At 45.9% G+C, this 15,132-nt stretch overlaps 1 protein-coding gene across 2 annotated transcripts; it reads left to right on the top strand.

Annotated features, from left to right (window-relative positions):
• Positions 1 to 213: 213 nt before the first annotated feature.
• LOC128897425 (centrosomal protein of 290 kDa-like) lies at positions 214 to 15,081 on the top strand. 2 transcript variants are annotated; one of them, XM_054164127.1, is made up of 8 exons: positions 214 to 265; positions 996 to 1,135; positions 1,707 to 1,787; positions 4,923 to 5,013; positions 6,026 to 6,212; positions 7,812 to 7,909; positions 9,931 to 10,077; positions 15,042 to 15,081. In XM_054164127.1, the coding sequence occupies exons 1-7, from the start codon at positions 233 to 235 to the stop codon at positions 10,057 to 10,059; spliced, it is 759 nt and encodes a 252-aa protein (XP_054020102.1). In that variant the 5' UTR covers positions 214 to 232; the 3' UTR covers positions 10,060 to 10,077; positions 15,042 to 15,081. The 2 variants fall into 2 exon arrangements, with proteins under 2 accessions (XP_054020102.1, XP_054020101.1); XM_054164126.1 differs by lacking the exon at positions 15,042 to 15,081 and having other exon boundaries at positions 9,931 to 10,264.
• The last annotated feature ends 51 nt before the right edge of the window (positions 15,082 to 15,132 follow it).

Below are 15,132 nucleotides of genomic sequence, written 5' to 3'. Positions count from 1 at the left end.
GCTCCGCTTGTGGCCATTTCCCCGGCAACGGGGCCCTGCGTGGGACACGGCGCTGTGCCTGGAGCCTGTGCGGGTGGGCCTTGGTGGCCACGGGCGCCCGCCCGAGAGCCGGGAGGCGCGCGGTGGTGACAGGCAGTGAGCCGGGCAGCTAAGCGGGGGCCTTCCGCGGCACGGTCGCCCTGGGGCGGCGGCGGGTGCGTTTGGGTGAGAACGTGAGCAGAGCCACAGGCCCATGGCCCTGCCATCCGTCCACAAGTGCCTCCAAGTGAGTGGGGTCCTTGGCAGTGCCTTCCCCGAGGGGTGGTATGCTGTCCAGCCGGCCACGGGGAAGGCTCTTCAGCCCTAGCCCCGACCGGCCTGGCGTGGCCTGGCCTGGAGGGAACACTCGGGCAAGGCGACTCCAGCTCGGCCGTGGTTGACTTTACCTTCGGGGCAGAACTCATTCTGACAGCAGCTTGTGGTTGCAGGCTTTCCTTCTCTTGATTGCATATCGCTCAATAACATCGGTTTACTGGATACCCTCTCAAATATCGGGAGCTACATTTGGTACATTTTGAGCGATGGGTGTGTTTACATACTTCTGGTTGAGGTTCATCAAGTATGCATGCAAGAAATAATGCTAACGTGGCCATAGTTTAGTCCTTCAGGTTCGGTGAGATTAAAAAAAACCAAATAGGAGTTTAGCTACAGAACTGATGTTTTGAATACAAATGTATCACAGAAAAGTTGTAATTTACTTTCTGCCTTATCATTCACTAATTAATGATGAAGTTACATTAGAAGCCTTTAATGTATATGTTAAAGAAGCTGTGTTTTAGTCAGTTCTTAACGTTTGAAAGGCAATTATATTTCCTGTCTATTATGTAGTGACATGGATATAGCAAAACTTCTAGGCAGGAATTTTAATCTGAAGTATTATCAGCTTAATTAGTACTTGACCTAAACATATGGCTTGATTTTTTTTTTCCCCCATTTTTCATTCTCTTCCTTCTCAGCTCAGTGATGAAAATGAACAGTTAGTCAAGAAATTGAAAAAACTCCACATAAAAAATAAGGAGTTAGAAAAGAATCTGGGCCAGATCCAAGAAAAGGGGTACCTGCAGCAGTTCGTGCGTGACTGTGTCACAAGCAGAGAGTAAGAATTCTTGAACATTTGTTTTTGTGTCGGGGTATTTCAGTGCTTTTACCTTGATACTCTTCAGATGAACAAGGCCTTACTGGTTCTGCCCATTTTGAGGGACCATCTGTAAACAAAATGTAGGGATGGAGAATGTTGTGGGTGTGTAAAGGAACAAGCAGAAGCAGCTTGTATAGAATTAATTGTAGTAGAAGGAACAGTTTTAATGTCAGTATGTAATGTCTCTGCTTAGCCACTGTGCTCTTTCTGTCTAACTGCAAAGAGATTTAGACTATTTTTCCACCAAACAGTGAAATTGTATCAGTGCTGTTTAAAAGATTCCAAAACTGGGATCTTAGGACCCAAAAACCTGAAGTGCCAGTCTTTTGGAGATTATCCTGCTAGGATTTAAGAGCCTGTTTGCAAAAAATTGTCAGGTTTAAATTTTGGTGTGTTTATGATCCTGCATGTAAACCCCTACTGTGAAATCAAACTGAAAAGTAACTTAGTCTTTTTCAGCTGCTTTGTTTGATCCAATTAACATTGTAAAATCTGATTTTATTCAACTGTTGTGTTTGTTTCCATTAAGTGTTCAAGTTCAAACAGAACCTCCTTTATGGCATAAGGGTGGATACAGCAAGGATCTTGTTCTAAAGGGTGGTGGTGTCAGGTGAGTTTCTGGAAACTGCTTTTTCACAGAATTAAACATTCTTCTCTGTAGAGCAGAATACATTTTTCATGGTCAAGCAAGTTGAATTTTTATTAACTGTTATGGAATCTGCTTACAGCCTTTGAAACAATGGCAAACCACTTTATTTGCAGTTTCAAATGAAATAGTAAATCTTAGCTGAAACTTGAAAATGGGACTAAACAAAGACTGTGATGTGGTGAACTGACAGTGCTGGGTTGACGTCTGGACTTGCTCTTTAAGCTCTTTACCAACCAAAGTGAATCAGTGATTCTGTAACAAAATAGGTTTCTTTCTCAGTCTTTCATTGAGAATAATTGAATGAGCCCAGGAAGCTCTTTTGTGTGTAGGCACACACATGATCTTTTTTTTTTTTTTTGGTAGATTTTAAACCTTGAATTATGCAAATTGATTGTCTAATTTGTGGGAGCTATCTTAGCTCATGTTTTGTAGCTCCATTTTATCTGTATGTGAAAAAATAAACCAGAGAAGCTTTTCAGTCTAAATTGATTATTAGAAGTGAGCCACTATGTAATGCAGTTTGCCAGTTAAATGGCAGACTAGAAATAAGCTAACTGTTTGGGTTTTTTTGATGCAAAAGATACAGTTTTGATGTAAGAAAATGTTGAAACATTTTAACAACTAGACATGCTACGGAAAATGTTGGTCCATCCCTCTGTGGCTTGATTTTTAAAAGAAATAGGCTGCTCTGTTCTTTCAGAGGCTGCTTTTTGTGCACTTGCAAAAGTGGGCTGTGGATCTTGGAAGTTAGGGCCAGTCCTTACTGCTTCTGGGTCAAGCACCTTGTTTATAGTGTTTCCTTGTAGTGGCTATAGAAGGCCTGGGTTGGTTTGTTTTGTTTTCTACTTTTCATTGTCCTTACAATATACCAGACTCTTTGCAAATAACCTAGGAAATCTGAGTTCTCTGGGCTTGATTTGAGTACCCTATGGCTTCACCAAGGGCAAATCCTGCCTGACAAACCTGGTGGCCTTCTATGAACAGGTCACAACATTAATAGATGAGGGGTGAGCAACTGATGTCATTTACCTGGACCTGAGCAAAGCCTTCGACACTGTCCTGCATCACATCCTGGTCTCCAAACTGGTGACACATGGGTTTGATGGCTGGACCACTAGATGGGTAAAGAACTGGCTTGATGGCTGCACCCAAAGAGTGGCTGTCAATGGGTCCATGTCCCAATGGAGGCCAGTGACAAGCAGAGTCCCTCAGGGATCAGTCCTGGGACCAGGCTTGTTCAACATCTGTGTGGGTGCCATGGACAGTGGCATTGAGTGCACCCTCAGCAAGTTTGCTGATGACACCAAGCTGTGTGGTGCAGCAGACACGCTGGAGGGAAGGGATGCCATCCAGAGGGACCTGGACAGGCTGGAGAAGTGGGCACAGGCCAACCTCATGAGGTTCAACAAGACCAAATGCAGGGTCCTGCATCTGGGTCGAGGCAATCCCAGGCACAAATACAGGCTGGGCCGTGACCAGCTGGAAAGCAGCCCTGAGGAGAGAGACTTGGGGGTGCTGGTGGATGAGAAGCTCAACATGAGCTCACAGTGTGCACTTGCAGCCCAGAAGGCCAATCAGATCCTGGGCTGCATCAGGAACAGTGTGGCCAGCAGGTCAAGGGAGGTGATTCTCCCCTTCTATTCGGCTCTGGTGAGACCCCACCTGGAGTACTGTGTCCAGTTCTAGAGCCCCTATTACAAGAAGGATATGGACATGCTGGAACATGTCCAGAGAAGGGCAACAGGGATGATCAGAGGGCTGGAGCACCTCTCCTGTGAGGACAGACTGAAAGAGTTGGGGCTGTTCAGTCTGGAGAGGAGAAGGCTCTGAGGTGACCTTATTGTGGCCTTCCAGTATCTGAAGAGGGCCTACAAGAAGGCTAGGGAGGGACTTTCTCAGGATATCAGGTAGTGGTAGGACTAGGGGGAATGGAATGAAGCTGGAGGTGGGGAGATTCAGGCTGGATGTGAGGAGGAAGTTCTTCACCATGAGAGTGGTGAAGCCCTGGAATGGGTTGTCCAGGGAGGTGGTTGAGGCCCTGTCCCTGGAGGTGTTTAAGACCAGGCTGGATGAGGCTCTGGCCAGCCTGATCTAGTGTGAGGTGTCCCTGCCTATGGCAGGGGGGTTGGAACTAGATGATTCTTGTGGTCCCTTCCAACCCTGACTGATTCTATGATTAGATGCTTTTGTGGAAGATGTGTGAATCTAGTGCTGGACCTCCTTTGTATGAGGTTGTACATAGATAACCTCACTTCTTTTTTTTCTAGCATCTGTTTGTATGTTAGTTTACAGATCTCTTTCCTACTGAAGTGCTGGTCATCACGCTTGTGGTGCACAGTCATGACTTAGTGTGAATGCCAGCTCTTACTTGAATTCCTAAGAAAACAGGAAAGAATGTCTGAAACACACAGACTGAATGCTGTGAAGAAAATGGTAGGAAGTAGGTGCAGCAGAACTTCATACAAGATAATATCAAAGGGAAAGAAAATACCCCAAATCTGTTCATCTTACATTGGTTTTACCCACTCATGCTCATTTTCTCACAGATTTACTCACACCCAAACACAAAAGTAATGAGATGTTTTGTGCCATACGGAGAGCTGGGGATGCTGCCTCATGAGTCCTCATTGTGGGTTCTTGATTGTCCAGAAACTATTTTCTTGCCAACAAACTTTTTTATATCCTTTAGGAGTGGCCTTTTGCTCTTCCTGTTGTGCTGGGTGGGTGAGGATCGATATCTGTGACATGTGTTGGTGTGCACATCTTCCACCAACGAGTTGTTTGTACTGAGGTTTACTCAGCGTGGCCACATGGGCTGGAAGAAAAGCGACAGGGTCCTCAGTCTGGCTGAATGAAAGACATTTTGCCATCAGTACAAGCCATTCTTCTAACTTTTTGCTGTTTTTCTGGTGCTTCCTCTGTGTGGCTCATCACACTTCATTCACACCCATCTTAGGTATTTCTGTTACGAGTCTCTACAGCATAGTTACAGTCCAGGTGATGTCTGTGGAGCGTCTGCAACGCTTTCAGGACATAGGATGCACGTTTTGTTGGCTTTCATGTTTGATTGCAATGTATGCATTTTTTCTGTTTTAGACTACTTCAGATGTATAATGAGCTCCAGAAACGTTACATTGAAGAAATCAGGGCAAACCAGGAGCAAAGTGAAGCAATTAAAAATCTAACTGTAAGTAACATTTGTAAGATGTGATACCAGAAAGCCAAACTTAAGCTTTTAGCAAGACTGAAAAATAATTCTTACATTTGGAAAATGAGGCTGTGCTTTTCTTGTTGTACTAATTTTTGTTTCCCATGAGATAATAGAGAGTAATTTGTAGTTCCTGTGGAAGGTGAACTGTCACTAGTCTCTCAGTGACTGAAAGCTCTCTCCCCTTTCCAAGCCTTGTCCTTGCTCCCCTCCCTACCCCTCTTTCCAGCTGCCTTCTGATCTCTCTTTTGCACCAGCCTGGCTATTTTTGTGTCGCGAGCTGACTGATTTTAGAATCCCAGGAAGAAGCTAAATGAATGAAGGCAAAGAGCATCTCTGTGGAGAAGGACCTGGGAGTGTTGGTGGACAAGGACACCGTGAGCAAGCAATGTGCCCTTGTGGCCAAGAAGGCCAATGGTGTCCTGGGATGCATTAAGAAGAGTGTGGCCAGCAGATTGAGGGAGGTTCTTCTCCCCCTCTACTTTGCCCAAGTGAGGCCATATCAGGAGTACTGTGTCCTGTTCTGGTCTCCCCAGTTCGAGAGAGACAAGGAAGTACTGGAGAGAGTCCAGCAGAGGCTACAAAGATGATCAAGGGTCTGGAGCATCTCTCTGAGATGAGGGCTGCTTAGAGAGACCTGGGTCTGCTTAGCCTGGAAGAGAGAAGACTGAGAGGGAATCTTTTCAATGCTGATCAATATCTAAAGGGTGGATATTAGGATGCTGGGGCCAGATTCTTTTCTGTGGTGCCCAGCAATAGGACAGGGAGCAACAGGCAGAAACTGGAACCCAGGAGGTTCCATCTGAACCTGAGGAAAAAACTTCTTCCTGTGAGGTGCAGGCTGCTCAGGGTGACTCTTCTTCAGCAAGTGGGTTGGACTAGAGGATCCCCAGAGGTCTCTTCCAATCCACACCATTCTGTGATATGTTTCCAGTTGAATTCAGTTGAACTTTGTTCTGTGTATTTTAAAAAAAGTTTAGTTTCTTCACAGATTAAAATTAAGGACCTAGAGCATAATCTACGAGTGCAGAGACAAAGAATTGAGCAACTGGAACGTAAAAAGGCTCCTTGGAAAAGTGCTGCTGCTTCTGGGAAAGGAAGACGAAGCCCAGAGGGAGAAGCAACATCTCACAGGGACATTCCTATCAAGAAGGAGCCCTGCTCCAGTGAATATTTAGGTAATTCTGATGATGTTCCTTCCAGTGTGCCCATGGGGATGCACTTCATTTCTTATCCAGAGGCACTCCAGGTTATTCCTTCTACTTCAACCAGTGGTGCCTAAAATGTAATTTTTGAAAACCTGCTATGTCAAAATGACATTTGGTGATTAGTGTCCTACCTCTGGGTCCAGCCCTGCCTTGCTTTGTGAGAAAAATAAGGGTTTGCTGCTTTGCTCTCTCTCTCTTCCCCCCCCTTTTTCTTTTTCCTTCAGCTACTATTCTGTGTGACTCTGTATCCTGGTGTAATCCTGGGTGGGAGTGCATGGCTGCTTTTAGTACCACTCTATTTATACTAGCAAGCTGAGTCTCTCAGTGATAATGTTTGCTGCTTCACACTTGGATTTTCAGGCACTGGTGCACAAAAGGGCCTGCTTTTAGCCTTAAAATGTGGGACAGACCTAGACCATGCTGGTGTGCTTCCTCACATAAACCCACAAATGAAGGTGCAGTCCTCTTCCACTTCAAAGCACAGCGAAAAGATTGAAGAGATCACATAGCATAGGCCTAATTTTCAGGAAATATGCTGTCAGCAGGGGCTGTGTGACCTCCTCTGATTCAGAAGAGGATAAGCAAGGCACATGGTATATGTTTTGTGGATTTGAAAGTAAAATAATTCCACATCCTAAGCATCTGGCACATCTGGCTGGGGTCAGAGTGGCTGGAGAGCTGCCAAACAGAAAGGGACCGGGGGGTGCTGATTGACAGCTGTCTAAACATGAGCCAGCAGTGTGCCCAGGTGGCCAGGAAGCCCAATGACATCCTGGCATGCATCAAGAATAGTGTGGCCAGCAGGAGCAGGGAGGTCATTGTGCCCCTGTACTCCGCATTGGTTAGGCCATACCTTGAGTCCTGTGTCCAGTTCTGGGCCCCTCAGTTTAAGAAGGACATTGAGACTCTTGAACGTGTCCAGAGAAGGGCAACGAGGCTGGGGAGAGGCCTTGAGCACAAGCCCTACGAGGAGAGGCTGAGGGAGCTGGGGTTGTTTAGCCTGGAGAAGAGGAGGCTCAGGGGAGACCTTATTGCTGTCTACAACTACCTGAAAGGTGGTTGTAGCCAGGAAGGGGTTGGTCTCTTCTCCCAGGCAACCAGCACCAGAACAAGAGGACACAGTCTCAGGCTGTGCCAGGGGAAGTTTAGGCTTGAGGTAAGGAGAAAGTTCTTCACAGAGAGAGTTGTTCACCATTGGAATGTGCTGCCCAGGGAGGTGGTGGAGTCACCATCCCTGGAGGTGTTCAAGAAGGGATTGGACGTGGCACTTGGTGCCATGGTTTAGTCATGGACTCTGTGGTGACAGGTTGGACTTGATGATCTTTGAGGTCTCTTCCAACCTTGGTGATTCTGTGATTCAGATTATCCATCTGACATCCTGTTATCTTTTCATAGTACCTTGGAGTGTGCTGGGCTGAGTCTTAACAATAACATAAAGAAAGCACTCCCAAAAGCTGAACTGTAATTTTCTAGTATCACAAAATGTAGGTAGCTGTGATATGATTCATCCAAGGGGGAGGTTGACTGTAATGGTTGAAGTCTGTTCTTTTAATTTTTGTTTGGATCTAGAGATCTTGTTGAAGGAGATACAAAAGCTGAAGAAAGCAAATGAAAAGTTGTCTGCAGAAAGGCGAGCACTGAAAAATGAATTGGCTGCATTAGACAAGGTAATTTATTTTAGGAAGATTTTAAGAAGAGGTGGGTTTGGGAAAACCAACTTTTCTGCCTGAACTGAAAATGAGCTTTAGGCTGAACTTGTGCTGTTAGCAAGCAAAATAGATAAAAAATTAATTGATAGCATGCTGAGAAAGAAATGGAAAGGAGTGACTCCTTGAAACATCGGTGGCCTACAGTATTTCTTGGCTAAGGAAGAGGAATAATGCAATTTTAGTTCCTATGCTGTTGTTGTTGCTTTGAACGGCTGGATTTTCTTGTGGTTTAGGGTGGGGTTTTTTTAATGTTTGGGCAATTTGGTTTGCTTCATGAGAGATGAGTTGGCTCAGGTTGCTGTGACATTCAAATTGTAACTGCTGGTAACAGTCTTCATTCCTTCCAAAAGACATTTGCAGAGATGATGATTTATTTTTTCCAATGATCAGTTCTATTGCTTCATGAAGTCAGTGAGAAGGAAGCTATTTTCTCTTAAACATATCAAGGTGATACCTCTGACAGAGCTCTAAGCACCAACATTTACCAATATCTAAATGATGGGTGTCAAGAGGATGGGGCCAGGCTCTTCAGTGCTGCCCAGTGACAGGACAAGGGGCAACTGTCACAAGCTGGAACCTAAAGAACAGGAGGTAAAACTTCTTTCATGTGAGGGTGATAGAGCCTGGAGCAGACTGCCCACAGAGGTGGTGGAATCTCCTTCCCTGGATAGATTCCAAACCTGCCTGAACATCGTGATCCTGGGCAACCTGCTGTGTGTGGCTGTTTTTCAGCAGGGGCTTGGACTAGATGATCCCCAGAGGTGCCTTCCAGCACCCACCTTTCTGTCATTCTGTAATTCTAAGCTTAGGGAGGGCAGAGAGGAGGGCTTAAGAATTTTCATGATAAACTGGTAGGTGTATAAAGTGAAGAAGAGATCTTAGCCAGCTGTAGAGGACTCTGTTTAATACACCGACCCCAGATGCTATTTAGCCACAAACTTGTTGACATTGTGGTGGTTTTTTTCCTTATTGTTTAAGCCTTGTGTTGGATTTTTTTTTTTTTGAGAATTGCTTGTCATATCTTGCAGTCCATTCTCAGAAACTAAATAATACTATGCTAGCTTTCATTACAGAGGTAATAGTGAGAAAGTGAAATGTGGTGATAGTTCATTAGATGTGGCACTTACAGGACATTGAGCCAGGGTGAGTTAAAGTCACAGAATCATAGAATAGAATTGTTTTGGTTGGAAGAGACCTCTGGGGTGCCTTAGTAAAAGTGTGTCCAGCAGGTCTAGGGAGGTTCTCCTCCCCTTCTACTCTGCCCTCTTAAAACCACACCTGGAATACTGCATCCAGTTTTGAGCTTCCCAGTTCAAGAAAGACAAGGAGAGGGTGCAATGAAGAGCCGTGAGGATGATGAAGACACTTGAGCATCTCTCCTATGAAGAGAGACTGAGAGAGCTGGGGCTGTTTAGTCTGGAGAAGAGAAGGTTGAGAGGGAATCTTACTGATGTCTATAAATATCTGAGGGGTGGCTGTCAAGATGAAGGTGCCAGGCTCTTTTCTGTGGTGCCCAGTAACGGGGCAAGGAACAGTTGGTATAAGGATGAACACAGGAAGTTCCACTTCAACATGAGGAGAAACTTCTTTACTATGAGGGTGACAGAGCACCGGAACAGGCTGCCCAGCGAGGTTGTGGAGTCTCCTTCTCTGGAGACTTTCAAAGCCAACCTGGATGTGTTCCTGTGTGGCCTGACCTAGGTGATCCTGCTTTGGCAGTGGGATTGGACCCAATGATCTCTGGAGGTCCTTTCCAATCCCTAAAATTCTATGAGTCTGTGATCAGGCCCAAAGTTTTAAATTCTTATGTAAGGTTGTAGCTGATTGCTGAATCTTGCTTGTAGCTGTGTCTGTGTTTGCATAGCAACCATGTATTAATAAAAACAATACAAAGTGGCTTTGACCTTGGGAACCATTGGAATGTTGGCTGAGAATATCTTTGAAGAAACATTAAGGTGAAGCCTTTTGGGTTTTTTTAGGATTTTTTTGAAGAGGTAGAAGACTTAAAGCACGCCGTGCAGGAGTCCATGAAGCTGAATAATCAGTATGAAAAGTGCTTGAAACGAATCACTGCAGCGTATGGGCTGCCTTTTACAGCACATCTCTGACTGCTGAGTCATTCAATGGCAAGTAGATTTTCCACATTTTTAAATCCTCATTGCAACACTTAAACCTACCATGGCTTCTGTGCTGCCTCACGTTGGTAATATTATGGATGCAAAAGTATGATCCCAGTATGACAAGCTGCTCTGAAACGGTTTTGTACTTTCTGCTTTTGATTTTTGTTTATATGGCTTGAAAATAAAGTGTGGCCTGTGTCCCTTCAACTAAGTTTCAAACCCTCTCTCTTTTACACTTGTAAAACACATTCACTGCAGGAGTGGTTGTGGGTGTTTATGGGCACATGATAGAATTTTTGTGGTTTAATTTCAAGACTTTCCCAGTTTATCCTTGTGTCTGAAATCAGAGTGGATGTGCAGAGTTGACAGTCTTCATGAATTTAAGCCCTAAGGATGTGCCAGTGCAGACAGAAATAATTCTATCATTAAATTATTACAAAAGGATTTCTTAAAAGAAGGAAAACCTCTAAATCCCTGCGTGGGGGGTTGTATTTAATCACAACAATAAGTTAAAATCTGTGGGTGGAGGAAGGATTTAAGGTTTAGAATTGGGAAGACTCTAAGAAGGAGAGGTCAGAGCTGTTTGCAGTATTGAAACAATTCATCAAGTTGTTTGAAGAGGGAGGTATCGAAGTGCTGTGGTGTTTGAAATGCTGGAAGGAAAGTGGAGTGCTGAGAGTCACAGTGCATAGGTAGAAATGTCACGTTGCTTCTCAGCTTGGAGTGATGAGAGACAACTTCCAGTTGCAAATGCACCTTGCAGAAGGGAAACCTTGTGAGAGTTGAACCTGAACTTGTTTGTCACTACTTTTCACAGAAGTTTAAATTGGTTACATTATAGAACTATCATAGAATCACAGGCTGGTTGGGGCTGGAAGGGACCTTTATGGTCATCCAGTCCAACCCTCCTGCAGTTATCAGGGACATCTAGAACTAGATCAGGTTGCCAGGAGTCCCATCCAACCTGGTGTGAAATGCTTTCAGGGATGGTAGCGTCCAGTCCCTGAAGGGGGCCTACAAGAAGGCTGGAAAAGGACTGTTTACAAAGGTCTGCAGTGATGGGATGAGGGGCAATGATTTGAAATTAGAGGAGAGTAGGTTTAGGTTGGACAGTTTTATTTAGTGATAAAAGCATAGATAACAGTTCAACAAGGCCAGGTGCAAGAGTCATAGAATCAATAAGGTCCTAGACCTGGATCTGGGCAATCCCAGGCACAAATATAGGCTGGGCAAGGAATGGCTCAAGAGCACTCTTGAGGAGAAGGACTTGGAGTGTCAGTTGATGGAAAAACTCACCATGAGCTGGCAATGGTTGTTTGCTGTCCAGGAGGCAGCCGTGCGCTGGGCTGCATTAAAAACAGTGACCAGCAGGGCAGTGAAGGTGATTCTGTCCCTCTGCTCTTGTGAGACCTCAGCTGGAGTACTTTGTCCTGGTCTGGTGCCCCCAGCACAAGAAGGAAAGGGTCCAGAAGTGGGTCCAGAGGAGAGTCATGAAGATGATCAGAGTGCTCAAACACTTCCCCTATGGGGAAAGGCTGAGAGAGTTGGGGCTGTTCAGTCTGGAGAAGAGAAGGCTCCAGGGAGACCTTCTTGTGGCCTTCCAGTATCTTAAGAAGGCCAGGAAGGGACTTTTTATAAGGGCTTGTACTGACAGGAAAAGAGGGAACAGATTGAAGCTTGAGGAGGGCAGATCTAAACCGGAGATTACGAAGAAATTCTTTAGAGTGAGGGTGGTGAGACACTGGAACAGGTTCCCCAGGGAGGTTGTGGGTGCTGCCTCCCTGGAGGTGTTCAAGGCTGTTGGATGAGCAACCTGGTCTGGTAGAAGGTGTTTCTGCCCATGGAAGGGGTGTTGGAACTAGATGATCCATGAGGTCCCTTCCAACCCATATTCACAAAATAAGAGAGAGGATAAAGCTCCAGAACCACTTGCCCCTGCCAGCTGCTCTGACCTACAGACCTTTGTGTCAGGTTTCCCTTGTTTCATTCGAGGCTTACTTGTCAAATAAAGCTGGAAAATGCTCTGAAGAGAGATGGAAAAAGGGAAGAGCAGTGAGGCAAGTCTGCATTGCCATGTTGATGAAAGAGAATCTGAAGAAGGGGCATGTCTGATGGAACTATTTTAAGTGCTAAAATATGGTATGTGTTAGTAAGCAAAATAAACATGAATGCTGGAGAAGGGAAGCATCAAACCTTTTGGTCACCTGGGTTTCCCCCCCCCCCAGTTTGGTGCTATGAATTTATGCTTCTAGCACGTTTAAACTTTGGTGACATTATTAAACCAGTAGTTATCCTCATCCACAGGCTGATTTTTAGTTGCTGTGCAGAATGGTTCTTAAAACATGTAAATGGGGAAGAGTTCAATATTATTTGTCCCCTGCCTAAGGAGTCTGCATTGACTGAATACAGAATAATTGTGGCTAGCAGAATTTTTCTGTTTGCCAGCTACTGGAGATCAGGTTTCCATTACAGTATCTTCTCTGGGGTTGTTCAGCCTGGAGAAGGCTCCAAGGAGACTTTATTGTGGCCTTTTCAGTATTTAAAGGAGCCCAGAAGAAAAACAGGGACAGAGCAGGGCCTGTTGTGACAGGAGAAGGGGTGATTGTGTTAAACTAAAAGAGGGGAGATTGAGACTAGAGAGAAGAAACTTTGCACTGAGGGGGATGTCGCCCAGAGAGGTGGTAGAAGCCCCATCCCTGGAACCATTCTAGGTCAGGTTGGACGGGGCTCTGAGCAATCTGCTCTAGTTGAAGATGTCTCTGCTCAGTGCAAGGTGGTTAGATTAGGTGGTCTTTCAGGGTCCCTTCCAACCCAAAGCATTCCAGGATTCCATGGAAATAATAAGCAGTGAAAATAGTGACCTGACCTCTACGGTGAGCTTGTAAAACTTAGATCAGTTTGGCATCAGGCCACTCTCGTCTGTATAGAACAAGAAACAGGGAGAAACCTTTCAGTCTTTTTTCATAACTGACATCCTCAGGCTCTAGTAAGAAACCAGATTCTAGTCTCATAATCAGCTGTGCAAGGAGGAGTATCAGCAAGGCATTGCACAGCGACAGCCACAGCTCCTCCTCACAGCCTGGGTGCAACCTGACAGCATGGGTATTGATCTTCCCATCAGGTGTGAGAGGACGTGGGTCATGCGTGAGGCTCAGCTGACTGCTGCGTGTGTTTTGCTCTCCCTTAAACTGCTTTCCCTCTGGTGCACAGAGGTAGCAGCCAGAGCCCTCAGCAACCAGTTCAGCTGCAATAGGAGCAGCCCTGGGCTGGCAGGCAGCCGAGCAAGGCGGGCAGGGATTTCCCTCAGCCAGTGGCAGCTGTCTTTCAGCTCATTCTGCATCACTGAGCCGGAGGGCGAGGGTGGTGGTATTAATTGTGTCTTGGTTTGAGGTTTTTTCCCTCTTTTTTTTTTTCTGTAAGGAAAGGTGGAAATACCAGGTGCAGATGGGCTAAAGCATGTAGCTGCAAAGCAGTTTTCATTTTTTTTCTGTCCTGCATGTAACCCAAACCAGGCAGATAGGAAAAAAACCCCACAAACATTAATGTTGTGTGATTTTGTGTTCCTAATTTTTAGGGTCTAAAATTAACATCTTTCTTTACAGTTGTCCTGAATTCCCTCTTACCATGGCCACACTACACTGCTTGCCTTTACAAATTAGGTCTTTCAGACATTAAATGGCAATGGAATGTGGCAAGGGCCACGAGGATGATCAGAGGGCTGGAGCACCTCTCCTGTGAGGACAGACTGAAAGAGTTGGGGACACAGTCTCAAGCTGTGCCAGGGGAGGTTTAGACTCGAGGTGAGGAGAAAGTTCTTCACTGAGCGAGTCGTTTGCCATTGGAATGGGCTGCCCAGGGAGGTGGTGGAGTCACCGTCCCTGGAGGTGTTCAAGAGGAGATTGGACAAGGCACTTGGTGCCATGGTCTAGTCATGAGGTCTGTCGAGACAGGTTGGACTTGATGATCCTTGGGGTCTCTTCCAACCTTAGTTATACTGTGATACTGTTCAGTCTGGAGAAGAGAAGGCTCCGAGGTGACCTTATTGTGGCCTTCCAGTATCTGAAGGGGGCCTACAAGAAGGCTGGGGAGGGACTTCTCAGGATCTCAGGTAGTGATAGGACTAGGGGGAATGGAATGAAGCTGGAGGTGGGGAGATTCAGGCTGGATGTGAGGAAGAAGTTCTTCACCATGAGAGTGGTGAAGCCCTGGAATGGGTTGTCCAGGGAGGTGGTTGAGGCCCCATCCCTGGAGGTGTTTAAGAGCAGGCTGGATGAGGCTCTGGCCAGCCTGATCTAGTGTGAGGTGCCCCTGCCCATGGCAGGGGGGTTGGAACTGGATGATCCTGTGGTCTCTTCCAACCCTGACTGATACTATGATACTATGATCTCTCTTCAGAGGAAAGGCTGAGAGGCCTGGGGCTGTTTAGCTTAGAGAAGACTGAGAAGGGATCTTTTATCAGTGCTGATCAATATCTAAAGGGCAAGGGTCAAGAGGCTGGGGCCAGACTCTTTTCAGTGGTGCCTAGCAACAGGACAAGGCAACAGGCAAAAATTGGAACCCATGAAGTTCCATCTGAACATGAGAAAATTCTTTCCTGTGAGGGTGTCAGAGCACTGGGCTGCCAGAGAGGTTGTGGAGTCTCATTCTCTGGAGGGATTCTGGGCTCTCCTGAATGTTGTGATCCTGGGCACCCTGCTCCGGGTGACCCTGCTGTAGATGATCCCTAGAGGTCCCTTCCAGCTCCCACCACTGTGTGATTCTGTGATCACACACCAAGGTCCTGGTTGCCTTGGTCCTGGTAGGTGAGAGTGCAGTTCTATGTCCAGCAGTGTGCACATCTGCACCTGAAGGAGAAGACCAGCTTTGCTTTTTAGGTCAATGACCAGAAGCTCATACTGTAGGTCTTACATAGTGGCTTTTCAGAGGGAATGCTGCCTTAAGGGATGTTTTGATTTGTGTTTTCTCTACAGGGCTTTTGAACTGATGCAAAGCCCAATGTGATCCTTTGACTACTGTTCTGACCCAAGGGAGAACTGAGCCACTGGGAGAGCCTTGTGCTGG

This window comes from Dryobates pubescens, chromosome 9, assembly GCF_014839835.1.
Source record: "Dryobates pubescens isolate bDryPub1 chromosome 9, bDryPub1.pri, whole genome shotgun sequence".
Lineage (NCBI taxonomy): Eukaryota > Metazoa > Chordata > Aves > Piciformes > Picidae > Dryobates > Dryobates pubescens.
This window is presented reverse-complemented; position numbering and strand designations above follow the sequence as displayed.

Bases quoted from the DNA above. Each gene is read 5' to 3' on its own strand.
- LOC128897425 (XM_054164127.1), top strand. From the start codon at position 233: ATGGCCCTGCCATCCGTCCACAAGTGCCTCCAA. The intron at 266-995 runs GTGAGTGGGGTC...CTTCCTTCTCAG, and splicing joins CCGTCCACAAGTGCCTCCAA to CTCAGTGATGAAAATGAACA. The intron at 7,910-9,930 runs GTAATTTATTTT...GGGTTTTTTTAG, and splicing joins AATTGGCTGCATTAGACAAG to GATTTTTTTGAAGAGGTAGA.